We start from the raw sequence: 26,805 nt of genomic DNA, 5'->3' as shown, positions 1-26,805 counted from the left end.
AAAAACAGTGTTTACAGGATACTGGTCTCTCCCCTCCCTCCGTCCTTGAGGGAAGAGTGAAGTACAAAAACAGATAATACTTCCGACAGCTCATATCTTAGTTCACTCCAGCTTTAGGAAAATAATTGGACCCGGCTCTTCCTTGAACTTTTAGACCGGATAATTTATGGACAGAAACTCTGCTTGCACTTTTAAACATATACTCCTTAGATAAAAACAGGAACCTTATTACACATTCCTTTCACAGGGAAAAGAACAAAGACACTATGCATCGAGTAGAATTGAATTAACTGTTTTCTTATTACTACACAGCTATAACTAAATTCAAAACAGTTAAAATATAAATTGAAACAGTAAAAAATGTTAACAATGTTAACACTACCTAGCCTAGATATACAGGCTAGTACAGGATGACATGACATCCAATTCAAGTTTTATGTAGAAATTGATTATTTTTTAGTTTAATTGACAGGTAGTTTTGTTTACAACTGAGACTTATTTTAAAGCAGGGCTTTTCAAAATTGGTCAGGGGGTCACAGCCCCATTTGTATCGGGGTCGCCCAAATACAGGTGCGTGCATTTCCAACATGATGTCCAATCAACTGAATTTAGCACAAATGAACTCCAATTATACTCTAGAAAATGCTTTAACCAAACATCAATCTACCATGTTTAGTTGCTCTTCGGTTCAATTAACGAGCAGTGTGATGACAATTACAAAGTGTTTCGCTGACATTTTGACTTTCAAGTATTATTTGACATCTTGTGTGTCCACTTGAAATCACAAACATTTTGTCGGTTGTTCTGAGGTCTCGAGTGTGTCTTGAGTATGTGGCGGAAGTGGCAAATTGTTGTAAAAGGAATCCGATGCACGCTTCACCGCTGATGTAGACTCAAGCCGACGCAGGAAGGAGAGCAGCCGGACCACCGAAGGTAACGTTGCAGCAACACAATGCAAATACTCTTGTAATAATCTCCATTTTGGTGAGTTAAAGTAGGATTTTAGATCACTTTGTGGCTTGGATTGTATCGTTATGTGGATGTGTGTGGTTGGGTTTCAATTTTTGAAGCATAAAAAGGATGTGGTTAAAACAAGAAGACACAAAAATAATTTAAAGGAGGTTAAAAAGCACAATTGTGCTCCTCTAATTCACTTTTTATATCACATAAACATGAGGGGGGCATTTGTTGATGGTTATGAAATATTTTTTAATGAACTAATCCGTTTAGATTAGTTAATTCAATTAGTCAACTGTTTAGATTAAGTAAAAAAAAAAAGGGCAAATATCGCCCAAATCTTGACAATATTTGTAATAAATATAACATTTATATATTCCTCCCATAACATTCTGTTTAATCTGTATTTATTTATTTAATTTATCTAATTTTGCTTTGATATATACAATTGTTTGCTTTTGTCGTATAATTTATATTCTTTTAAATTAATTATTACAACATTGCACATGACAAACAAGAAACAAACTGGAAAGAAAATTGGAAATCACTTTTTGCAGTAGATTTGAATTGGCATTGTTGGACTGTTTTAGAAAAATATTTAATTCATAGTAATTATCAAGAAAAACTAAATAATTAAAATGTTCATTACATTTGTTCTGGACTGGTTTTTACTCGATTAAGATTACCTAACTACTTCATGATAATTATCAACAAACGCCCAAATTTATTATTTTAACTTGATTTTAAATGTCAGTGTTTTATTAAGACATTTTTTTTTGACATCCTTTAATTTTTACTCAGGTTTTGCTTTTAGCTCATTTAGTTGGCTTTTGTCATGTACTACACAGTATATTCAATTTTTATTTCTAATGCTAAATTATTACATTACAAATTACACAAAGGAAACCGTAAAGTCTAAGCGGTTCACAAAATATACAGCTTCAACAAATTACACATCGTTAAATACTAGAAGAATATGAGCGTGAGTCTATCTTAATTTACGAGATAAATTGAAAAACGATTTTCGGGAATAAATAATTCCGAGCGGCAGATTTTTTTTAATTAGGTCAGGCTCTGTCAAATTGGATGACTGGTTAGTGTGCTAATGAATAATTATCCAGAGTGCTTATGAATAATTTCCCTTCCATTAAGTTCATCAATAGACTGTCTGTTGACATTAGCCAGACAAAATATACACTTTTGCTCCCCTTGCAGTGTAACACTACTCAGTGCAATTGTACGTCACTGCCAAGCAAAATAATAGAAATTGCTGAATTAATAATCGAGAATGAGAATAGTTCACAGCACTCTTGCTTTAAGCCGTGACCGCAAACGCTCTTAGTTTCGGCCAACCACATCCTGGAGGAACAGATGTGTGTCGTTCGCACACACAAAACAAAAAACAAAAATGCAGATACTTTATTTCGTATTTGTTTTACTTGCATGGACACATTTTTAATAAGTGCTGCTTTCAGGTATGCTGGGAAATTCCAGCGTGCAGTGTGCGTTTGTGACTGTTGCATCGCTGACCTCGCTGAGTCTGCTGGGCCTTCTGTGTCTGAGATGCAAGAGGAAGTCCAGTAAGTCCAAAGAACTGGTATTGTTGGTAAATATAAGTACGAGAAGTCAATTCATTTAATGATGATTGTACATCTTTTAACAGTATTTAAATAACGTTTTGAAATGATGAGTTCTTGCAACAAATGGCACCAAAATCCATATGATGTGATTTCTTTTCCCACAGAGACCATACACGAAGAAGCTCAAATATACAACCCGCACACATTGTGGGTATCACGTTATGTGACATTACTGTATATGAGATTTTTATTTGATTTTTATTTTTACTTTGACAGCCAGCGTGAGGGGAGCAGATTTGCTGTCATGCGATCCAAAACCGGTAAATCATCTAACATGTATAAAAGTGTTTTTTTCTTTTTTTACATATCTAACAATTTACCATTTTATTTTTCAGTCACCAAAGCCAATCAAATGACCCCTTCTTCAAAGTATGCTTTTTAGATTCAATTATAAGCAAAATGTCAAACCGTTGACCCTATTTTAACAGTTTGTATTTTGTAGTGAGGACGTTTGCCCAGGTGAGTTTTGGACAATTTTTCCACAACAACACTATTAGATTTATGTTTTATTTAATCGGCAAGATATACACCGTCAACAATTGATTAATTGTACGTCTTTATGTAAACAGCAATATATGCAGTCGCTGCATCACCACCCAGGAGTTGGGAGCATATTTATGTGTAAGTATTTCATTCTCATCAACAATTTTCATCTGTTCATTATAAATATCTCTCCTCAAAGAGATGCCTACTTCTTTCAAATTTAGGAAAACAAAAAAACTGGCGATTCATTACCTTTACATGCAAGTGTAAAATAAATAAATAAATGAAGGCCTCTTCTCAAATAAATACATGTTAATCTTTATCATTGAGTAATTAACTCATTCACTGCCATTGACAGCTACAGACGTCAAAAATTAATTTGAACTATTTCTATTAGTTTAACTTTTTTTCCATTTTTGTTAAGAGTTCGAAAACCTAGAAAATATATATTTTTTGTACATTTAGAACAGATATAAATTTTTTGATTAATCGGGAGTTAACTAGGAAATCATGTGATTAATTACAATTACAAATTGTAATCGCCGATGCCTGATGAATTTTGAATAATCTTCTTTAAAAAAACAATTTTTATTCTTTTTAATCTTTTTTTTTTTAAGATTATTCAAAATTAGGGGCATCAGGCGATTACAAATTTTCATCGTAATTAATCGCATGACCTCACTAGTTAAATCACGATTAATAATTTTTTTAAATATTTGTTCTAATACAATAAACAAAAAATCTAGGTTTTCATACTCTTGTTAACAAAAGTAGGAAAAAATGTTTAACTAATAGAAATAGTTCAAATAAATTTTTGACTTCTATAGCCGTCAATGGCAGTGAATGAGTTAAACTCCCTTGGCCAATATTTGAGGAAATAATGCTCTTTCTACTTAAAGGTCAAGATTTTAACCCTACAAAATTGTAACAAACATTTGTAGGCCTCCTCTCAAATAAATACCCGGTGTTCTTTGCAGTTGAACAAATAAACTCCCCTTGCTACTATTATCTGAGGAAATTCTCTACTTAATGTTAAGAGCATGTGCACAAAATTAAAGGCCGCCTCCCAAATAAATGTCCAGCAGTTTCTACGACTCAAAGTGAGTCCAAATGTCTTGCCTTTGCAGAGATCCCCTCCCCATTACAGTATATGAAAATGAGCAGATGCCATTGAGGAGCAAAGGTGGGCTCACTACCATTCAAACACGAGATACTCCATTAAAAAAAAATCCCACTAGCCTCCCCAACATCATCTCGTCTGCAGCTGCCGATCCCAGCATCTCTCACTACGCCAACCTGGCTGGCGCGGCGCTGACAGACGACGGTACGAGACGTCGCCGCATGGGTTTCATTTTAAGGTCAAAGTCTGGCATTTGACAAAACCACCTTGTCGCCACAGACGCCGACGACTATGAGAACTCGGAGTTCCTGACGCAAAAAGGTCACGAGCTGGAGAACAGTAAGCATATAATCGCTCACAATGCACAGATGCGGACTGATTTTTCAAGAGTTCTCTTTTCTTTGGAGCAGATTTTTTGTACGTGAATGAAAAAGCAGCCTGACATGGAGGTGAAGCAGGACACTTTGCCTTTTGTAGTGACGCATGGCTGCCACCAGGTGGTGTTATGAGATCATCACGTGTGCCACTGGAAATGATTTAATTTCACCTAATTGGTCTGAAATGTATTTGACTATAAATGCATTTTTATCTATTAATCTGAGCTTTCTGTTAAACTTAACCCTAACATCTCTCAAAGCTAATGTTCTTTACCCACTCTGAAAGCAACTCAGGGTAATCTCCATATCAGTTGTCTGTAATATACTGCCCCCATGTGGCCAAGTTGCACACAGCAGAAGGAGCTGCGCCATGTCCAGTGAATTAAAGTCCAAAAAATGTGGCAAAACCCGTTTACATTCTATTTAATGATGTCATTACTGTTTGTTTTTATAACTCAGAATATTGTAGAGTGCTAATTAATTTAGTTTTTTTTTTTTGGGGGGGTAGCTGAAATATATTAACTCATTCACTCCCAGCCATTTTCACTGAGGCAACCCCCTCTGCTCCCGACTGTTTTACTGGATTTTGACTGATTTTGCAAGGCCCACAGAATATTGTTCTATTGCTATAAAAACATGGAAGGTCAGAGTCTCTTCTTTCATCAGGAAAAAAAGTACATTTGTATCTGTTTCCGTTTTGCAGAAAATAGCATTAGAATACAGCCAAGTTTCATAATTATTTTCAAATCTGTTTAAAACAGTGGGGGAAACGGCTTGTTGCAACATGGCCCTGGTTGATCTCTGATAATCTGCTGCCGTTTTTGTAATAACTACCATTGCTTCAAGCATTCTCTTCAGTTCAGAGGCTGTATCAAAGCCTTCTGTATGCTCTAGCATTAAAAAAACAAAAAACGTACAAATACGTCTTTGAAAAAAAAAATAGTAATTAAAATAGAACATATTTATACGTTTTTGGGAGCAAATGAGTGAATGGCATTTTAATTCATCTCCCATGCATTAGTAGTGAAATTAGAGAAGGAAGACAAGAGCAGCGGAAAGGTTTTTGGGACATTTATTAACTTGAACAGGCGACCAGAAGCGCTCCCATGTCAGAAGGTACACAAACGCCACATGAACCGTTCCTTGAAATCGTTACCCAGTGTATGTGTCGCAGTAGTCATGCTGTGAATATCTACTAGTTGCACACAACTTAGCAGGGAATGACTGGAGGAGAGTAACGCGTGCTTTCCAAAGTCTGTGGTGATGTCAAGTTCTCATCACAGCAAAATCAAATTCCACCTTAACAATCCATCTACTCTAGTAGTCGCCGAGTGGTGTCGCAATAAGGCAGAAGTTCTACTTGTCAAAGATTGATCTCCGATAAAGCCCACTGGCTGTGTGTGGGTGTTTTTTTTTTTTTTGCAGGTTTGCACGAGTTAACAGCAGTCTGGTTTTAGTAGCTACTCACCTCTCAACATACACGCATTCACACGCTCTCTCTCACACACACGCGTGCCCACACACACACGGCCGCGGGTTGATCGGAAGGAAGTTTAGACGCTGCTCAGGGCGTCCACTCCGGGGAGAACTTTACCTGTGAAAATACAAACAGTCAACAAGTTGCAAAGACAACTGCAAATTAACTCATTCACTGCCATTGACGGCAAAAATGTATTTGAATAATTTCTATTAGTTTCACATTTGTTAACAAGAGTATGAAAACCTAGAAAAAATTGTATTGTACATTTAGAACAGATATCAAATTCGTGCTTAATCTTGAGTTAACTAGTGAAGTCATGTGGTTAATTACAATTAAAAATTGTAATCGCCAGACGCCCCTAATAAAAAAAAGAAAAGATTATTAAAAATTAGGGGCGTCAGACGATTAAATGTTTTAATTGTAATTAATCGTATGACTTCCATAGTTAACTCACGATTAATCACAAATTTGATATCTGTTCTAAATGTACAATTAAAAAAATTCTAGGTTTTCATACTCTTGTCACCAAAAGTGGAGACATTTTTTTGAAATTAATAGAAATGGTTCAAATGAATTGGTAAGAAAACAAACATAAGAAAATAAGCACATTTATACACAAGCTTTACTGACACCCATGTCACTCACCAGGCAAAATCCTGCCTTATAAAGCCATACATACACAAAGCCAAAGATACTACAAGTAGAATGTGAGAATGAAGACCCCCGAGTGGGGGGAAAAAAAATATGCAGCTCACATTCAAATGTTATTGTTGAGCAATGCAAAATATTTTAAATAAATAAATGCACGTCTTGATTTTAGTCCTCCACTCACCTTCCAGCAGTTCCAGGCTGGCTCCGCCTCCTGTGCTCACATGGCTGACCTTGTCCTCAGTGTTCCACTTGGCACAGCAGGTTGCAGTGTCACCCCCACCTGGACATCACAGAGACAATTACATTTTTGTTTGTTTTTATGTGCCAACTCCAACTAACTACAGGAGCAGTTTTAGTCCAATAGGGCGATAATATAAATTAATAAAATAATTACCTATATTAATAATCTAAACTGTAAATATACAACACACTCCAACCCCAAAACACTTTGATATCACTTCAGTTCATCTTGCACCATTACCCTGACTCTCTGGCGGTGCTTCTTACCGATAATGGTGACGCAGCCCGACTTGGTGACCTCCACCACCTTGTCCATCAGGTTTTTGGTGCCCTTTGCGAAGTTGTCCCACTCGAACACGCCCACCGGGCCGTTCCACACGATCTGCTTGGCTCGGCCCACCGCCTCGCCGTACGCCTTGGAGCTCTCGGGGCCGCAGTCCAAACCCTGTAGAGGAGACGATCCAATACATTTTCTCAAGAAATGTTAGTGTTTTCTAAAAAAAAATTAATTAACTCATTCGCTGCCATTGACGGCTATAGACGTCAAAAATTTATTTGAACTATTTCTATTTAACTTTTTTCCCCCCATTTTTGTTAACAAGAGTATGAAAACCTAGATTTTTTGGGGGAAATTTAGAACAGATGTAAAATTTGTGATTAATCGTGAGTTAACTAGCGAAGTCATGCGATTAATTACGATTACAAATTTGAATCACCTGATGCCCCCAATTTAAAAAAAGAAAAAGGAATAAACTTTTTTTTTTTTAAAGAAAAGATTATTCAAAATTAGGGGCGTTAGGCGATTACAATTTTTAATCGTAATTAATCGCATGACTTCACAAGTTAACTCACGATTAATCCAAATTTTTATATCCGTTTTAATGCAGTAAAAAAAAAAATCTAGGTTTTCAAAGTCTTGTTAACAAAAGCGGGAAAAAATGTTAAACTAATAAAAATAGTTAAAATGATTTTTTTATGTCTATAGCCGTCAATGGCAGTGAATGAGTTATTTGATTAATTAATTGATTAATTATTTTATTTTGCTCAGAATGATTTGCAATGTCAAAAAGTGAAGGTAAAAAATAAAATCTGAAATCATATTTATGAGGGGGGAAAAAAATCAGCAATTAGAATTCAAGACCATATTGCAGTCTAGCGCACGAAAACATGCAAACAAAAGAGAGTGGACTCGGCTCGCTCTTACCATCCAGCCAGCGGGGATGCCGGCGGCGACGGTGGCGACGCCGGTGGTGGCCTTCTCGTCAAACTTGTCGGCGGTGACGAAGTCGACGGGCAGCGTGATCTTGACGCTGTTCTTCTCGGCCTTGGCCATCAGGTCCTTGACGATGCCGGCGCCTTCCTCGTCGTACAGGGAGTTGCCGATCTGGTACGAGGAAGACGGAAATCTCATCAACACAGAATGACCACCATTTCATTTTGTTGATTTCTGCTGGTTTTGGACTTTTTTTGTGGGAAAAATAATGTTATGGATATCTGGGCTTATAAGGGCTTGATAATGGAATCAGAATAGCAAAGTTCTCATCAATTCCCATCCCTGAGGCCTAAATGACGACAAGCGCTATAGAAAATAGTGCATTTGTCGCAAACCTGCTTTATCTCGCTACTGCCACAAAGATTCAAAGTCATATTCAGAAAAGTTGAAATGTGTTATCTGGCCAAGCAAATAATGGTCCTGAATGATGTGAAATAGTTTGCAGATGTGAATAAAGCGCAATGTTGTTCTGACTCCACTTGAGGTTACAGTGTTGGTGCCAGGAGGTTAGTTATGATAAAAGACAAAAGATCGACGCTATTGTTATGCGACCGCCGGGTCGTGTTGAATGTCTGGTATTTTTTGGGTTGAGCAAGACGAGCTTGATGAACTCATTCAAGGTCAGCCCAGTTAAAATGGATCTTTGACTTAGAAATAGATGTCAATGGCAGTGAGGGAGTGAATTTAGCAAACTTTTTACCATGCGATATCCACGCTGCATTGAACACATCAGTCAGAAGGACTAACAAACGTCAACAATGGAGGAGAACGAGGCGACGACTATTTTATTTTATAAATTATAATGAACAACAGAATGCGGCTGTACCTAATGTTTGTCGTGAATGTTGCGAGTAAAGCGGTTGCTTCCCTGCGCCCTCACCTCCATGTTGTTGAGCACTTTGAGGAAGGTGAAGGCCATGCCGCCGCCGATGATCATCTCGTCCACCTTATCCAGCATGTTGTTGATCAGCTGGATCTTATCTTTCACCTTTGCCCTTTAAAAAAAAAAAAAACAACACCAGATAAGACTCTGTAAAACCCAATACCAGAATGTTGCAATATTTGCTGCTGTTATTTTATTGACTCTCCAGCAAAGATGTTATGAGTTAATTAATGCACCAGGTGGCCATATATATATTCATCATTTTGACGAATATCGGAATTAGCCATTTTGAAGAATCATACAGCCGATAATAGATCAATTTAAAAAAAAGAGTTTAGGAAAAAAAGGGAACTAATTTAAATTTTCATAGATGTTTCTGACCCTGGGAACTCTAAACCTTCTGTTTTTGTTTGAAATAAATTAAAACTAAATAAAATTGTAATACTTTAGAAATTTTGAAATTAAAAAACTTTAATTACCGTAGCATACAATAGGGAGCTATTTACTTTAGGTTTTAAGTTAACCTTTGAAACCATGCTATTGCCCCCGGAAGATCCCCAAACTTTTTGTTAGATTTTTAATACAAAGATGTCTACTGATTAAGATTTTTTTTTTTAAACTCCAATATTTATATTTTACGAACCCTAAACGTTGTTCAATAAACATATGCATAAAAATAAATAATAAGTAAGAGCTAGAGTTTGTATTTTTTAAAACTTTTGATACCAATATTTTCCCTTTTTAGTGAAAAATGAATATCGGCTCCTAATATCGGTTATCGGCCCTGAAAAAAAACAACATATCGGTCTATCTCTACTAATGTCCTCTACGTGTGTGTGTGGTGTTGTAAACTGCGCAATGCAAACAACAAGTGGCAGTTGCACAATGAATCGGGTTCCAACAGACTCTGAGCCCATCAAATGTCAGTGGAGCACGCCGATAGTGAAAAAAGGCCACAACGTCACAAGCTCGTCTCACCCTCCGAGGATGGCCAGGAAAGGCCTCTGAGGTTTCTCCAGAGCCATGGCGAAGTAGTCCAGCTCCTTCTTCATCAGGAAGCCGGCCGCCTTCTGGGGCAGGTTGACGCCCACCATGGAGCTGGAGGGAGGACGGCGCAGCGCGTGATGTCATCGCCTTCATCAGTCAGTCATCAGCACGCAAGCGGGGCTCACCTGTGGGCTCTGTGAGCCGTGCCGAAGGCGTCGTTGATGTAAACGTCTCCCAGTTTGGACAGAGACGCCCGGAAGGAGTCGATCTGCTCCTGGGAGGCCTTCGTCTGTCAAATAAAAAAAAAAAAAAAATTTTTTTATTTATACCTCAATGTAATCAGTAACAAAGCTACAATATATTTTTTTATATATATAAAGGAAAAGGTTCATGATATTACCAAAAAAACTCACATTAACTCATTCACTCCCAGCCATTTTCACTGAAGCAATCCCCTTCGCTCCCAGCTGATTTTGACAGATTTTGCAAGGCCCACAGAATATTGTGTTCTATTGCTATAAATACATAGAAAGACTAGTCTCTTCTTTCATCAGGAAAAAAAACAGTTTCTGTTTTGCAGCAATTAGTATTCAAATATGACTAAGTTTCATCATTATTCACAAATCTATTTAGAAATGTGAGTAAATTAGCTTTTTTCCAACATGGCCCTGGTTGATCTCGTTTGCTCTGCTGCCACCTGCTGTCCATTTGTGTAATAACTACCATTTCTTCAACAGTTCTTTGCAGTTGGCTGCATCAAAGCCTTCTGTATGCTCTAGCATAAAAAAAACATACATCTTTAGGACACCTTAAACATTTTTTGAGTTAATATAGCCAAACTATGGGGCAGGGGGGGCATGACTTACAGCCTGAAAAATATGGTAGTCCAAACAAGTAAAATGTTATGAAAATTGTTTATAGGAGAATAATGAAAATTGTATATATACTATACATATTATAATATAGTGTTCCCTCGTTATCCGCTGGGGTTAGGTTCCAAAAAATACCCGCAATAAATGAAATCTGTGAAGTAGTTAAGATTTATGTTTTACATTTATTATAAATGTATATGGCAGTAAAAAAAATATGTTTTAAATAAATACAACACATGTGAAGGTGAGGTAAAAACCCATGACGGGCTTATCAAGGACCTCATCTAAGAATAATAAACTAACAATTTAATAACAAAAATATACTACCAATGCTAATATAGCCTCAACAAACATATCTTCAACATAACTGAATTATTATTTTAGGCTCTAAAACCCCTCACCACAGTTTATACACTTTTCTCACCGAGGCATTTACATTTTCTCACATTTCTCAATGTTCAAACCTTCATAAAATGTATAAAATGGGGACATTACTGCAAAAAAAAAAAAATATATATATATATATTTTTTTTTTTTTTAAATCAGCGAAACAGCAAGGCCGCATAAAGTGAACAGCGTTATAGGGAATTGAATTACAATAAAAATGTGAAATTATACTGGATTTTTTTTTTAATTACCAATTTGAAAAAAAAGTCAGAATTTTATTAAGACTAAAACTGCAAGATTACCAGAAAAAAAATTATACTTTTATGATACTGCATTGTATAGCTTTTGACATGAATAAATGCTATTACTATACAAGTATTTTTTTTTTTTATGAAATGGTTTTAACATTTTATAAAATCTTGTAAAAAATGATAGCTTTACTAGAAAAAATATTTCATATAATAAAACAGAAATATAACGTAAAAATTTGCCAGCTCAATTTCTAGTGTTTTGAATGACAGTATCTGCCCCTCTCAGATTTGTTGTATTTGTATGTGAATTTGATTTAAAAATATATATATATTGCTTCACTATTTTTGAAATATTTTCCCCTAGGTGTATCCCTCATACACATTTTTGTAAAACAGAACACATGTAACATTTATTATTGTGATTGTATGAAGTGCTCTGCCTCACCCCGAGCGCTCTGTAGATGCTTCTAATGTAATATTGTAAAGATGTCTGAGAGAGAGACTTGTACAGTAGATATGAATCCAGGCAGCGCGCATACCAGGCAGGCCTCTCAGGACAGGAAAAGCAACAGCGACCTTCAGGATAAATGTCAGCAGGCCCCAGAAGAAGCATTCATCCCAGGCCTGATCTTTTATCTCACCATATATCAGATTTATCTGGTTTTTACCCCCCACCTTGTTTCCAGAGGAGTCCTTGCCCTTTCCCTCCTCTGCCACGTGGAAGCGGAGGTTCTCCAGCAGGATGACGGACCCGGCGGCGGGGTTGGCGCATGCGGCCTCCACCTCGGCGCCCACGCAGTCCTTCAGGAAGGTCACGTCCCTGCGCACAGGAGGATTTTGTAAGGACGTTGACCTCTGACGCGACCTTTTATTCATCAAAACCTTCTCACTTTCCCAACAGGGACTTGAGCTCAGCGGCGATGGGTTCCAGAGAGTACTTCTCTGGCACGAAGTTCCCGTCGGGACGGCCCAAGTGGCTCATGAGAACCACCGACTTGGCGCCGTGATCCAGGCAGTGTTTGATGCTGGGAACGGCAGCCTTGATCCTAAAACAAGATAAGGAAGGTCATGACCTCTCTCTGTCAAGAACTGCACAGTTTTACCTCTGGTTGTTGGTGATGTGTTTGTCCTTCATGGGAACGTTGAAGTCAACCCTGGAAGTTAAGAAATAATGATGAGAAAAAAAGGACCTTATCATCAACAAGACCCTTAAGTGCAATACATCTGCAGAGTATTTTATGTATTGCATACATTACTACTACAGAAGAAAGAGAGCAAGAGAGATATTTTTTTGTTTTGAAATTTTACAAGAAAATAGTTTGTAATTTGAATTTCATTTGAGGGTAGAACACAAACAGCAAGTCACTAAAAGCAACTGTTGCTATTTTTGTCCACTGGAGGGCGCACTGATGACAACTGAAATGACATTCTGAAATGGACTTCCTCAGGATTTGATACCAAAATGTGCACTCGCTTTTATTACGAAACTTCAGATTACTCACATGATCTGCAATAAGATAATGAACAAATGGGAATATTTTCAGAATGTACTTGTAATTATTTGCGCAAAAGAAAATAAACTGTACATTTTTTGACCTGTTATTTATTTATTTTTGCTTATTAGGCCAAGAAGACACTGATCCACTTAATTTAAAATTTGTGTGAATGTGGCCCCTGAATAAAAATGAGTTTGACATCCCTGGGTTAAGTCTTCTTTTTATTGTCACAGTGTCAATGAAAGTAATATTTATGTGCTTTCTAATATATATATATATTTATTAATTTTTTCTTTATGTATGTGTATATTGTCAGTCCCCCGGGCCACAGCAACCTGCAAAGGTTGAGTTGAGGCAACTGCAGTTTGCCGTTTTAACATTTTCTAGTCAAAATCATGACTTTTCTTGGAATTTATTTTTTTCCAAGACATTTTCCTCATAATACAAAGGCATGTATGTATGTAACATTAGGACTGTTTTCCTATTATTTGACAATTGGAATGAATGATAGCAGAGTTGCTATGCTGCATCAGCGACCGCACATCCCTCGTACGCCAGCCTTACATAACTTGCCTCCCAGTCTCCCTCCTCCCCACCTGATGCGCCAACACTAGCATGCTCACAATGCCGTACAGTACTGCAAAAGCATTGTCTGGTCTGGAACCACACCGGTCAGCTTTTCACCGGCATTTTTGGCAGCTCCAGGCGAGCATTTGATGATCCGCTGCCTTACAAACGCAGCACTTTTGATAGTGGCAGATAGCCTTGTCATTGTTGGCTTGTGATCCGGCCTAACAAATGGGCAGACGTTAGCTAATTTCAGTGGGAGCCAAGCAGATTCTTGGGTGCTCTACCCATTGTTGCCATAGCAACGTTCCGCCTTGCCTCGTTTTCAATCAGGATCACTTTTTTATGAAACGCTTGCACGACGCACCAGGGCAAGCCCTTGGGTGTGAGACGCATGAAGCTAACGTGCTGTTAAGAGGTATCACTAAAGTGTATCTTGCGGTGAACTTTGACCTATGCCGACTTGAGCCTTTGACATTTCCACAGGATGGGTGTCAGGTTCAAGCGCCCCCTTCTAGTCAGACAAATCTAATGTAAAAACACAGCCATAAAAAGACGTTTATTAAAAATGAATTATTAATAGGAAGGAGAGTATCCACACGCACAAATGCCTCACGGCTCCAACCAAGGTTGGAATTCAAATCTTGATTGGGCCTTCCTTTTCGTCATGTTTTTGCCCACATTTCACAAACATACATTACATTAACTTAACTAACGTAGGTTTAATTGAGTTATAAGGGGAGATAGTGGTTATTTAAGTCTTAGATATAGCCAATATTAGCAACATTGATTTAACTGCATTGGTAATTTTTTTTAAATACTCCCTCTGGACACTCATTAAACGCAGTTTTAAATTACTTGCAATCACGGTATATCATGTACAGTATTACAGTATAAAGCTAAGCATTCTGTGATGTGCTCACTATATAAGACAGATAGTGAGATTTAATATTTCAGTTTTTAACCGTGCTCTAGTAGTATGTTCCCATTGTTGGCCTAGTCATTAAATTTATATATTCTTAATTTCTTACCAATCAATTTTTTTTTGACATACCAAGACTCTAATTACCAAAGCCACATCAAACATTTGATTTATTATATGAAAAAAAGAATTATCGATATTTTATTTTTGTAAGCAAAAAAATGCAACCATCAGTTTATTGTGATTAAGGAATTCAAGCAGAAAAAAAATACCTATGATTATATAGTAGTTTGTTTGTGCGTGTACATTAATGAGTAGATTTGAGGATAGCAAAATTGCAATACCCAAGGGGTGCAATGTGCTTGAAGGCAATTTGCAACATTAATAGCACGGCACTGGTTCGTGACGTCAGTATAAAACGTGGAAAACAATTACTTTCGGTGTCGTCAAAAAAAGACCTTCACGCCCCCCGATTTTTCACCATCACCGTGCAATTTCATAAAACTGGCAGTTATCATGAAATTTGCTGTTGCAATAGCTATAAAACTACAACAGTTGTGCACAAACAAAAACAAATGCCTAAATGTTAGCCAAAGCAAGCTAATCCAATCGCCTATTAACTTCCGTGAGGCGATTACCTCATGATGACTCGCTTCCCCTTGACTTCCACCTTATCCAGGGTGAGTTTGTTGGACAGAGACATTTTTCTCGTCTTTCTGCTTGCTCGTCACGTCGCGTTCCTCGCTGTGTCGCCTCCGCTTCAGTGGCTTCGATGGTTGTTCGGTGGCTGGCTAGCTCCCGAATGACAGCGGTGACCTTAACTGCGCGCTGGGATAAAGAGGTTGGGCGAGGATACGCCCTCCTCGAAGGTGATTGGATGCTGCGCGGAAGCAGGGTGTTGCATTTGATTGGCTTGCCGTAATGTCATTTGTTCGACGTCAGAGGTCGTTTTGTCGTTACGTTTTGATTTTTGTAATTCTAGGCAGAATGTGTCTGTGTTTAAAAAAAATATAATAATTATATATATTTAGTAACTTCATCAAACTTGAAAATATAAACTGAACAATCATCTGTGTGTATTTTTAGGTCCATGAAGTAAAAATAAAAACGGCGATTAAATTAAATGCAACTGCAATGTTTGGGTTAGTAAGTTTGGGACAGGATACTTCATCGACACCATGCTAATGGTTATTTTCCAACTAAGCAAATGTTGGTGACAAATAATGAAAAAACAAATAAATATCAGTTGAAAATGAAAATGATATTTTCTACATTCATTGTCACTCATTTTAGCCATGCACATTAATACTAATAGAAAATTGAATTCTTACTCAAATTATGTTTTATTAAAAAAGCATAATGTATGTCAAAGTGCTTATTGTATCCGTAAGCAGCACGGTTATTGTTGTTTACACACTGCTTAGATTTAAAAAACAAAACAAAAACAAACAAACCTAGAATCACATTTAATTTATTGGACAATATTGAAACACTCCGGCAGACATTTTCTATTCATCTGTACAGTCTGAAGATTTTTGTTTGGATCTCTACCATGGTGGCTTTTTTTTTTTTTTTTTTTTACTCATCAGACTCCTCCCTCCATGGTTTGGGCATCAACCTCCCAACAGGGGACAGATTCCAAGTGATGCCTGTCTGAGTCACAACCTGTAAGGGAGGGGGGGGGGGGGGGAAAGGCTCACATTCTAGAATTCAGTATGAGTGAATCCCATGTAAAATATTGGAATCATTACCAAATTATGAAGCGTAACACAACATGTAGCAAGTGGTCTTTGTGGAATAAAAAAAAGATGGATAAAACACTTCAAACATCACTAAAATCCTCAATAACAAATTCATTTCCAGCCAATGATCTTATTGGAGTTCATTTATTACTAAGGCCTGTCAGCCAGTTGGAGTAGAGTAGCAGACAAGATAAACTTCTCCGGAAACCATCATCTGATTTTCAAAAATATTTTGTACTTCAGTTGAAGCTGCCATTCCAACCAGACTTAGCACTTCCATAAACATTCCAACTGGGGAAAACTTTTCATGTTGATAATATAAAGAGCTACACTTACGTAAGCCCAAACAGCTGTGCAGAAGGTAAACCCGCCAACCAATATGGCGTTTCCATACTTGGAGTGGAAGTCCGGGGGAACGGTGGATCCGTGCCTCACTTGGCGTGCAGCTTGACCTGGAAGACAACAGTAATACACCACTTTTCATCTTTTGACAGTTGACACGTCTAATTTGACTGCAATTTGTATGACTTTGTAAACTCAAGCTATCATGTAACTGCTTAGTTTATACAATCATGTTGAATATGTCAAAATATTTATTTGGGTTGTGGCACAATGTTTATGATTTATTTTGGAGAGAACGGGCACTTGTCTTGAACACATGGGGTCCTCTGTTTACGACTCTTCTGCGTTCGTGACTAGGACGCGCGCGGTTCCGACTTGCATACACAAGCTACTTCCCAATTAAATTCCCACAACACAGTAAAAGGTGCAAGCAGCAACGTGTCGAGCAATGTCAATTAAGACAGCATACCAAATGGACTACAATATCAAAGCTCTTTAGACTTATGTTACCAATGAAAATTGTAAAACATCGCAAACCACAGCTGTTAGCATTAGCTTGCATGTTAGCACGCTGACCGGGGTGACCCACCAGAGACGCGTGTAGACTCACAGACGCGTAACCGCTAAACGCAGTCCGATATTTTTAAGCACATGAATACAGTATGTACTTAATAACGACAAGTCGACTTACTGCTGATGTTTACGGCGGCTTTCGCGAATCTGTACATATCGACTAGCCTGGCGTTGGTTAAAGATACCCTTGAACGGCGGAAGTTTTAGTATGGCCGTTTGGCAACCTTACGACGGAAGTGACGTCGAGATTAAAATGCGCATGCGCTATAGGAATGTAGCAAGAAAAAAGTGCTACTTTACGCTTTTGTGCATTAAAAACACAAAATATAAACTAATATTACATATTTGTCCTGGTAAACAAAAATACATTTAATCTAAATCAGATCGAAGTTGACGAAAATATAAAATAAAATATTTTAGTACGTAATTGTAACAGTGTCAGGATGGCCGAGTGGTCTAAGGCGCCAGACTCAAGGACTGAACTCCTTCCGCTGAACGGGAATTCTGGTCTCCGAATGGAGGCGTGGGTTCGAATCCCACTTCTGACACATATTTTGTTTCTTATACTGTATGTACAGGGTGAGTGATTCACATGTAGTCGCGACGTGTCACTACAAAATGTAACAATCTGTTTTTGTATGAATGCAGTAGGTTATGTTACAATTGCACTGTAATGTTGAATAAATGTAAATTGAGTACTAATCTTTGGATTTGCAGTGAATTGTTTGCATCAGTTTGCCATTTAAAATGTCTAAAACAGTAGTAGTTATACAGATTATTGTTCTTCAAACACAGTGGTGCCTGGAGTGTATGAGTTTTTGAAGTAGTTTTTCGGCAATTTATTTTTGCTTTGAATTAAAAGCAAAAAATGGAGATTTATGTGCCCCTAATTTGAGATTATGTCCGCCTTTGTACCCCTCGGTTGTGCGTTCCCGTCGACGGGTGCGAGTGTGTAGTGAGTCTGTCTCAGTTGTCCTAAGTATTTCAGAGAGTGGCGGGAGTGAGCGGTTGGGGGCGCATGGGCGGCGGTGCGAGTGTTGGAACGCGGCCATCAGTAGCCGGAAACTACGCTGATGTGTGAAACCCGGAAGTCTGTGGCATCTACCCCATTACATTCTATTTATTTATGACCATTTTGTTTTTTACAAAGTAAAATATTACAAAGTGCACCTCATATCTACATTAGAAACAAAAGGGTGTTTTTGGGGGGGGGGGGGGATTCGTATCACAAGACAACACTATATAATAAAACAAAGAAATTGCTTTTATCAAAGGTTTATTTATTAAATGGATATAATTTACAGGCTGACAGTAATATAACATTCAGTCTGTATGTACAAAGCATAGCAAGTGACAGTTATTGCATGGATGAATTTACATTAACGGAGAGTACGCGGCGCGTTTGAATAGGAATGACAGTGGAAAGATTTTATGCATGATTTCATATGGAAGGAGGACACTTGGTCCATCTCTTAAACAAAAAATAAAATAAAGAAATCTTGCCTAAATGCTTACATGAGTTCTGATTGGCCCCCTTTTCCTTTCCGGAAGGCCGCACCCGTCCACCCGTGCTGCCTCGGCATAAAGTCACCTGCGACTTTTAATCAACGTGAACAAACTTCTTTGAGCCCGTTTCACATGACATCCAGATGTGCGAAACAAGGATAAAATTGATTTGGAACCGCTCGACGCTTATGACATCTCAAGGCAGCAGAAACACAAGGACGCATTTATGTAACCTATCGTAACCCTTCATGTGAGCTCAACAGTATTTCAATAACAACACAGAAGATTTAACATTAAGGCATCCGCGTCTTTTTTCCACCTCACTATCATGCGCGTTTTATTCTTTAGTCTGCTTTCTTGTCCTTCCCTTCCTCGTCGTCTGTGTACTCCGTCGGCTCCTCGCCGGGCTTCAGCAGCTTGCCGATGTAGTCGTATTTAACTGTAACGGCAGAAAATGGGACATATGTTTCAAGCCTCACTTTTTAGCTTGACAGTGAACACAAGCATACGTTGAGATTTTTAAAATTATAGCTTCATCTGAGAAAAATTTGGTTAAGTCAAGCCCTTAAATAAAACGATGCTGAGCAAACCAAAGTCAATATTTGAAGTGGCGAGGCTCTTGCAGGCACTCACACGTGAACTGCGCCTCCCACTCGGAGAGGCTCTCCTGCTGCGCGGCGTTCAGGTCGGACAAGTCGTCGTGTTCGTCTTTCAGGGCCTCCTGACCCAGGCAGAACGTGGCCAGGCCTCGGGACGCGTCCCTGCCAGCGAATACGCCGTACGGACCTTCTGCAAAATACAACATGGAAATTTGACATTCATGGGTAATTAAACAACCACGCCGATCTTTTGTTATCAGACTAATTACTAAAAGGTGCAAAGAGTGTGGACTGTATGTGCTGCATCATCATGCATGTTAATGGCCAAGTGTTTGAAGTGCTGCCTTTGTAAATGAAAATGTTTTTATTGTCTTATTTATTTTTAACCACCCACTGCACACAAGTCTGCTTGCTTTGTTTCACCCACAAATTTGTTGTCATGGTAACAAAAGCCATACTAAGCAGTTAATGTCTTTGTTTTAAAAGTGCTGGGAGCTACCAAGCTCAGTAGCAAGTCTTGTAAAATTAAATGCAAACTTTAACAAATTAATAGCTCCCTGAAGTGTTCTACAGTATATGAAGTTTTCCAAAATGTCATTTGTAAATGACTTATGTCTCATTTCATACTTGTTGTGTGAGTATTATTAAGTAGCATTGGATTCTGTGGCTGGGCGTGTAGTGCAATGAGTGGAGGGGAAAAAAAAGGTTTTGCATGACAGCAGTGCGATCTCAATGCTGGTCAGAGGTTACACGCAGCAGAGGTTGCAAAGGAGCTAAGGTGCGAATTTTCCTGGTTCACGGAGATGCAATAGTGCAGCAATACGAGTCCCTAAATAGTTTCCGGCGAAGTTGCTGTTTTGGAATTCGACCCACACAAAAACATGAAGAATGCGTGCTAATGCATCTCAGTTAACTTGTTTTGTCAACAAGAAAAAGACAAATCACATTCAATTGTTTACAATTGCACTTCCAAACATCACTAAAAGCGGAGAATTTTGTCTTCTCCGACCATGTTATGGTACGAGATCAAAGCGAGAAAAGCCCAAGTTGATATATGTCGACCTTTTTGTGTTGTTTTAAGTTAACGTGATTAATTTATTGCTATCTGGTCTCATCGGCCCCGATAAAGCATTCGGCCTAAGTAAAACTTCAGGGCAGGCTAAACATCCAGTAAAGCCTTACCTGGCCCGTAGAACTTGCTGCCCCTTGTTACGTCGAATACTTTTCCATTGACAGCCATGAGGATTCTGGGACTTTGCACCCCATCGTAAGGCTTCAACTCTTCCAGGGTGAAGTCTCGCTTCTTCAGTTTGGGCAGCGGCTGCTCCGCCGCGTCCACCTCCGGCGGCTTGTCCCCGCGGAATATTTTGTACAGCAGGTAAAGACACAACGCGAGAAGGGTTAGGTTCAAAGGGGACGTGAAAATCTCCTGCAAGATTCCGCCTGAAGTTGTCTCGAGCTCGTCCGCTTCAGCCATGTTGATTCTGTCCGTGTTTTCGTCTGTGTGTGTGAGTATTTGGAGAGTGGGAGAAGTGACGATCTTTCAGCCAATCAGAGCCCCCGGATCTGCGATGTCATAACGATATAGTCCAATCACATTATGCTAACTGCCTGCCAACCTCTTACATAAAATACAATAAATCCGATTAAATTGATATTAAATTATTGCCGTCAAGCAGTTCACGTACAAACTAGCGTGATTGTGCAAGTCACTATGAACATGTGATGTTATTTTTGGTTTAGTTGTGTACTGTATTTTACTGTTAAACTTTGATGTTTATTACTATCGTTTATGTTTAATGAATTATGTGCTATTAATAACAATACTGAATTGTGTGAGTATTTTTTTTCTTAATTTTGTTTTGTTTTTTCCCGTTTTTCAGATTTTTTTTTTAAATGTCTTTTTTCAGGTTTACAATTATGCCAATCTTCCCTTATGCCCAGAAAAAAAAAAATGTAATGTGTTTTTGTTTCCTACCCAAAGGCCTTTAAAAAAAGAAACGAAAATTGCCGTTAAGGCGGCTATTTCTTTCAAGTTATTTAAGAATTATTACAATTTTAGATAAATAAATAAAAATACAACTTTTGTGAGTGCCAGCTCGTTTGTTCCGTCGAGATACAAGCCGCAGTGACTTTAGGCCTAGTTCCTACCCGAACAAACAGCGATTAATAAAAAATAATAATAATAAAAAATCCCCCTTGGACGTGTCGCTTAGGTCTTGTTTTAGCACTCATCCTCCATTACATAGCATCCCCAGTTTTATCAATTCAAAATTATTTTATATTATGTGAAACGTTTTGTAGCTCTGGTGTTTTCTCTAATTGCGCAACAGGGGAGTGCACGTTCGCGAATAGCAACCGGCTTAGCTTCGTTTTAGCTCACTTTAGCTTGACGAGGCTGGGTTGAGATGACAAGCGCATTTCCTGCCACCTTCTCGGCTGTCCACAACATTTTGTAGCCGCCGATGTTGACATCACGTTTTCGGCTTTCTGCTGTTGCGGAGAGACGATGAAGACGTTTTAAAACCAGGTTGCTGCTAGGTAAGCTTGCTAATTTCCCCCAAAGCCACCAGAATTTAATTATTTGAGGTATTTATTGATTTGTTGTTAGCAACAAAATAACACAAAACAAAACAAGTCTGCTATATGTAAACAGGAGTGTTTATTTCAGGTCTCGTCATGACTATAAAAAAAAAAGCCAGCATTTTGTATAGCTAGTTAACTGATTACTGTATATGCTTTAAAAAAATTGTTTTCCTTTATATCCTATGTTGTAACTTGTAATTAAATATCTGAGTAGTTTAAGGAGTAAGACTTTTATTTATATATGATTCAGACAAACCGAAAGTGCTCACAATTACTTTTTACTTAATACAGATTGTGTAACTTAAAATTCCCTCGTAATCTTAGTAACTAAAGCCAATGTTATGTTTGTAAGAAAAAAAATTACTAGGCTTAAATAAGCTTTTGCTTCTGCCTATGCCATTTCTGTGAATACAAATAGACTACTACAATTACTACATATACCTGTTGTGCATCTTTTCTTTTCACAGGCCAGCTCTTCCTTTCTTCCACTCGCTTCCTTCCTCCTCCTCCTCCTCCTTTTGTACCCCCCCCCCCATCCCTCCCACCACCACCACCACCACGCGCCCCCACTAAGTGATTGAGGAGTATGAGCGGCATGCGCGTGGATGCCAAGGTGGTGATGTTGGGCAAGGAGAGCGTTGGCAAGACCAGCCTGGTGGAGAGATACGTCCATCATCGCTTCCTGGTCGGACCCTATCAGAACGTAAGATCCAACGCAAGAACTGGATTTGAATTTCTGCTTGAGATATATACATCCAGAATATGGCGTAATATGAGAATAAAGTTGGATGTTGCAATAAAATACTTTTTTTTTCTCTCTCATACGATTTTATAAACTCAGTAAGAATAAGTTGTCAAACCATTTATCTTCAAAAAATCTTAAAAATATAAAATTCTCCCTTAAAAATAGGATTGTTTTCACATTATTATGACTTATATTACTGCAAATATGAATGTTTTAATAAATAAGACAATTCAGGTAAAATTATGGCTTTTAAAAATAACTATGAACATTTGTACATTACAAATTACAGTAAAATTATTTGCTCTCTTATATTAAAACAAAAAGGGGGACATACAAACAAAAATTTGTTATCTCAAATGACTTTTCTGAAAAATCTACATTTTAAAAGAAATGCTGATGATGTGATTTTTTCCCCCCTGTCCTCCATGCAGACTATCGGTGCCGCTTTTGTGGCCAAACCAATCCAGGTGGGGGACAAAGTGATCACTTTGGGAATATGGGTGAGTCATCTTCTTCTTCTTTTTTCGCCCTCTCGTGACATCACGTTTACTGCGCAAGCTGCAAGCGTAACGTCCCGCCTCGCCGCTTTATATAATCATTTTCATCACATGAGGACGGATGTTTGTTTTTTTCCCCCCCCGGGTCTGTGGCGCTACCAGGACACGGCCGGGTCGGAACGCTACGAAGCCATGAGCAGAATCTACTACAGAGGAGCTCGGGCGGCCGTCGTCTGCTACGGTATATCGCGTGTGCTGGCGGCCATTTTGTGTCGTATGTTTGCTGGATGTGTTGTGTGGGATTGAAAATCAAATTAAATGTTTTCAGTTTTTTAACTGAACCTGAGATGTCAATATGGATTATTATTATTAAATAGATAATATGAATATTTATATATTCATTTGAACAGTTTAACAGTCTATTTAAAAATTATTTAATGAGCATATTTTTGTCGTCTTTAGATCTGACTGACAGCAGCAGTTTCCAGCGAGCTCGTTTTTGGGTGAAAGAACTGCAGAACTGCGAAGAGGTGCGAGAGCTTCTCAGAGGGTGATGTGCTCTGATTGTTTTGTAAAAAATTTTAATCTTTAAACTGTCTTTAGCACTGTAAGATCTACCTGTGCGGAACCAAGAGCGACTTGATCCAAGGAGACCGGAGTCTCCGTCAGATCGACTACCACGACACTCAGGACTTCACTGAAGGTGGCAACACGAGTCCCGCCAGAACGCGCCAATTAAAAAAAAAAAAGAAGAAGAGAAACTGAAGTTTCTGTTCAAATTAACTGTGAAATTAGGCTTTGGGGAATTATTGAGCAAGTCAAATGCCCTGATTGTAAAATACTTCCTGCTCTGTCACTTCCTAAATGACTTGTGTTGTGGTTTGTCTATTTTTCTGTGTAGAGATCGGAGCGCAGCATTTTGAGACCTCCAGTAAAACGGGAACCAACGTAGGTGAGTCACAGTCGCCTGCAGACATGCTTGCTCATCTCGCGCTCGTATTTATTGATTCATCGTCTGTCCATTCTACAAATTCTCATGTGGACAACAAACCGGAAACACACTACTTTTATGATCGGTTTAACAAGAAACGGAAGGCCTCAAAGTCTTAGCGCACAACTGAATAGTTGTTAGCTTGTAGCGGAAACTTTTTATGAAACCGTTTAAGTAGCACTAAGAAACTTTTCAACCTTAATAAATTATTTTCATAACTCTGCTGATGAAACATCAACTTAAAACTAGTTGAATGGTACCTTTACCATGGCTTGAGGGGTCTGTATCATTTTTACTGGCGCTAAGCAACTTTGAGGAGGATGGTAGGAACACAAAAAAACTACAAATGTGCTACTGCTTTATGGTATACGTCACTTCCCCCTTTCCCCATTCGTTGCAAAGACGGAAGTCAATTTGAATGTCGATGCACAATTACTGCTTTCCTGGCAGAAGCTGCAAAACAACTGAAAAGTTTTGTCTGAGGAGACCAAAAAGAAAAAGGGAAGCTAGCTGGATAAAAAGACAGTCAAGGATTAACGTTGGCCCGGATTTCACTCTCTAGCGTGAGCTCAAAAACAATGCAATGTGCTTGTCCTCATGGGAAATGTGGTCTTCCTTCAGGCATAACGGTACCACTTTTGTCCAGATGGCGCCGCCATAATCAACATAAACTGAAAGCTCCTTAGTGTTGCTTTAAAGAATGAAAATGAAAGTGAACGCCTCTTACCACCACAGATGAGCTGTTCCAGAAGGTGGCTGAAGACTACAACAACGCCGCTTTCCAGTACATGACGGGTGAGTTTGCTCGTTTCAAATGGGGCAATCACTGTAGACAAAAAAACTAAAAATAAATCCTTTGAGATAGATTTAGCTTAACTTTTTAAATATTTCACATTACTTAAAAAAAATATTCAAAATAGCCCGACATTATTGAAATATTCATTTATAAGGTTAAGGCAAAATGTCCCAAAAATTTGAATTAATCAATACCTTTACAACTCACTTTTAGTAAACGGAAAGGGACCTAGTACACATCCCTGCAGAACACCTTTCTGCTCTTATACAAAATTGTAGAACACTACAACTCGTTAAGACTAAATAAAAGGAGGGCAATACAGATCCCTGGAAAACTCCTGCTCACAGTAAATATTGTCGAAGCAAAAGGGGCCCAAAAATTATTTGAAAATCAAAATGCTTCATGTAAAAAAAAAAACAATGCACTGTGTTTCAGCAGAAGAAACAGGAGTGAATCTGGGCCAGAAGAAAGAATCGTACTTCTACTCATGCTGCAACAGCAACTGACACTTTGGAAGAAGCAACTGGATCCTGCGGAAGAGAAAAAAAAAAAAGTGGACAAAATGGTGATTTCTTTTGTGCCATGACGAACTATTTGGAGGAGCCTCTGCCGGGTGGAGGTTTGAATTTAAGAACAAACATTTCATCCAGAAGGAGATCTTCCTTTCTGAAGTTTTGCTGGTTGAAGACAACTAAGCTGCTGTGACTTTTTTTTTTTTGTCTGAGGGAGCAGTTGATTATGAGGTTTATCCACAATTAGCAGATGTTTTAACATGTTTGTGACACATTTCTGCCAAAATACCGCAAGGCTCAAGAATTGAAGCACACTAGACTGACAACCTATTTTGAGGGTGTGGCTACATCTCATGCAAGTTGCTCCTCCCGAAAACTTAAAGGCGAGTGTGGATTCTGTTACCACGACGACTAGGCAACATCCAAAAATGCAAAACGCGACGCACACGCGAGCCCCCCACAAAAACAGCATGAATGGTATTTTCTGTGAATCCATGCAGCTCTGCTTACCTTTTCATTATTCATCATTGTAGTGTTTACACCCATCTGCGTCCAGATTGCGCAGACACCATTCATGTGCAAAGGACCACTGGCCAATTAAACTTTCTCCATTTCCTGTATCGCTGCGTCACATGATGGGGTCCTCAATTTGAGTGGCCTGAGCTGCCTGAATGAAAAAGTGACTGACATTTTCTCACACATTTTTTTGTTTTTTTTGCCTTTGGTTTACGTGAGTGGGATGTTTAATGAACACATGATGGGAAGACCTCAATGGCACAGACAAGCCACCTCAGAAAGTTAACATGCTGTATTGTTTGACATTTAGCCATATTTGTGATTGCAATCTTTATTTATCGCCTTTTCAAATCTCAGTGCCAGAAAACGCTTCAATTAACTGCTTGAATGATTTTTATTGAATTAAATAAAAGTTGTCAGCGAATGTTTAAAGTAAAAATGTTCCATTCTCAACTGAGCTTTTTGATGCAAAAATGGCAAAAACGAAGTGGAAATAATGGACTACGAATGTGGCCTACAGTGCAAAATGATTTGTTACTTTTTTGTTGCTTGTTTCACACTTTCACCCGACTGTTTCATAAACTGTTAAATAAACGTTTGTGCATGAAAAAAGGATGTTGTAAAATCTCTCAAAACCCACAAAATGTCAACAGTTAGTGTCCTTGATAGGAAATTACATGGTTGAGGTTAGACCTGTTTGTGTTGCTTTCAAGGGCACTGGGATTTCATAACTTTATTTTTTTTTTGGTAGAGTTACCAAAAATATATATTTTTTGTATCTATTATAGTAGCTATATCTGTTTAAATATTTTAT

General features: G+C 38.3%; 5 protein-coding genes and 1 non-coding gene across 13 annotated transcripts; 3 read left to right on the top strand and 3 right to left on the bottom strand.

Moving 5' to 3' along the window:
• The first annotated feature begins 191 nt into the window (after positions 1 to 191).
• On the top strand, positions 192 to 4,819 carry LOC147160479 (uncharacterized). Of its 6 annotated transcripts, none has more exons than XM_086057716.1 (11): positions 192 to 933; positions 2,433 to 2,537; positions 2,702 to 2,744; positions 2,814 to 2,857; positions 2,933 to 2,966; positions 3,040 to 3,056; positions 3,167 to 3,218; positions 4,208 to 4,263; positions 4,345 to 4,404; positions 4,480 to 4,539; positions 4,611 to 4,819. In XM_086057716.1, exons 2-11 carry the CDS (start codon positions 2,435 to 2,437, stop codon positions 4,640 to 4,642), a joined length of 501 nt encoding a protein of 166 aa, XP_085913842.1. In that variant the 5' UTR covers positions 192 to 933; positions 2,433 to 2,434; the 3' UTR covers positions 4,643 to 4,819. The 6 variants fall into 6 exon arrangements, with proteins under 6 accessions (XP_085913842.1, XP_085913841.1, XP_085913840.1 ...); XM_086057715.1 differs by having other exon boundaries at positions 4,608 to 4,819; XM_086057714.1 differs by having other exon boundaries at positions 4,208 to 4,404; positions 4,480 to 4,521.
• An 814-nt stretch (positions 4,820 to 5,633) lies between these two features.
• Positions 5,634 to 15,424, bottom strand: pgk1 (phosphoglycerate kinase 1). Its single transcript, XM_086098470.1, has 11 exons — positions 15,225 to 15,424; positions 12,705 to 12,755; positions 12,492 to 12,647; positions 12,277 to 12,421; positions 10,277 to 10,380; positions 10,083 to 10,202; positions 9,102 to 9,216; positions 8,153 to 8,332; positions 7,216 to 7,393; positions 6,890 to 6,988; positions 5,634 to 6,171 (listed from the first exon to the last, which is right to left on the bottom strand). The coding sequence occupies exons 1-11, from the start codon at positions 15,287 to 15,289 to the stop codon at positions 6,131 to 6,133; spliced, it is 1,254 nt and encodes a 417-aa protein (XP_085954596.1). The 5' UTR covers positions 15,290 to 15,424; the 3' UTR covers positions 5,634 to 6,130.
• Positions 15,425 to 16,041: 617 nt separating this feature from the next.
• cox7b (cytochrome c oxidase subunit 7B) lies at positions 16,042 to 17,484 on the bottom strand. The gene is made up of 3 exons (XM_086098471.1): positions 17,362 to 17,484; positions 16,665 to 16,780; positions 16,042 to 16,251 (listed from the first exon to the last, which is right to left on the bottom strand). The coding sequence occupies exons 1-3, from the start codon at positions 17,396 to 17,398 to the stop codon at positions 16,165 to 16,167; spliced, it is 240 nt and encodes a 79-aa protein (XP_085954597.1). The 5' UTR covers positions 17,399 to 17,484; the 3' UTR covers positions 16,042 to 16,164.
• A 196-nt stretch (positions 17,485 to 17,680) lies between these two features.
• On the top strand, positions 17,681 to 17,791 carry trnal-caa (transfer RNA leucine (anticodon CAA)). The gene is made up of 2 exons: positions 17,681 to 17,718; positions 17,746 to 17,791. It is a non-coding gene; the product is annotated as a tRNA-Leu (tRNA).
• Positions 17,792 to 18,502: 711 nt separating this feature from the next.
• Positions 18,503 to 20,865, bottom strand: pgrmc1 (progesterone receptor membrane component 1). Its single transcript, XM_086099088.1, has 3 exons — positions 20,531 to 20,865; positions 19,383 to 19,538; positions 18,503 to 19,188 (listed from the first exon to the last, which is right to left on the bottom strand). The coding sequence occupies exons 1-3, from the start codon at positions 20,823 to 20,825 to the stop codon at positions 19,094 to 19,096; spliced, it is 546 nt and encodes a 181-aa protein (XP_085955214.1). The 5' UTR covers positions 20,826 to 20,865; the 3' UTR covers positions 18,503 to 19,093.
• A 641-nt stretch (positions 20,866 to 21,506) lies between these two features.
• rab24 (RAB24, member RAS oncogene family) lies at positions 21,507 to 26,604 on the top strand. 3 transcript variants are annotated; one of them, XM_086099085.1, is made up of 9 exons: positions 21,509 to 21,889; positions 22,402 to 22,637; positions 23,111 to 23,179; positions 23,339 to 23,417; positions 23,639 to 23,706; positions 23,780 to 23,879; positions 24,078 to 24,128; positions 24,903 to 24,962; positions 25,399 to 26,604. In XM_086099085.1, the coding sequence occupies exons 2-9, from the start codon at positions 22,521 to 22,523 to the stop codon at positions 25,467 to 25,469; spliced, it is 615 nt and encodes a 204-aa protein (XP_085955211.1). In that variant the 5' UTR covers positions 21,509 to 21,889; positions 22,402 to 22,520; the 3' UTR covers positions 25,470 to 26,604. The 3 variants fall into 3 exon arrangements, with proteins under 3 accessions (XP_085955213.1, XP_085955211.1, XP_085955212.1); XM_086099086.1 differs by having other exon boundaries at positions 21,510 to 21,889; positions 25,402 to 26,604; XM_086099087.1 differs by lacking the exon at positions 25,399 to 26,604 and having other exon boundaries at positions 21,507 to 21,889; positions 24,789 to 24,934.
• Positions 26,605 to 26,805: the final 201 nt, after the last annotated feature.

The sequence above is a fragment of the Leptonotus elevatus genome, chromosome 16 (genome assembly GCF_054856555.1).
Source record: "Leptonotus elevatus isolate MCC_2025b chromosome 16, RoL_Lele_1.0, whole genome shotgun sequence".
Lineage (NCBI taxonomy): Eukaryota > Metazoa > Chordata > Actinopteri > Syngnathiformes > Syngnathidae > Leptonotus > Leptonotus elevatus.
The sequence above is the reverse complement of the archived record's forward strand: the minus strand, read 5'-3'. Positions and strand labels throughout refer to the sequence as shown.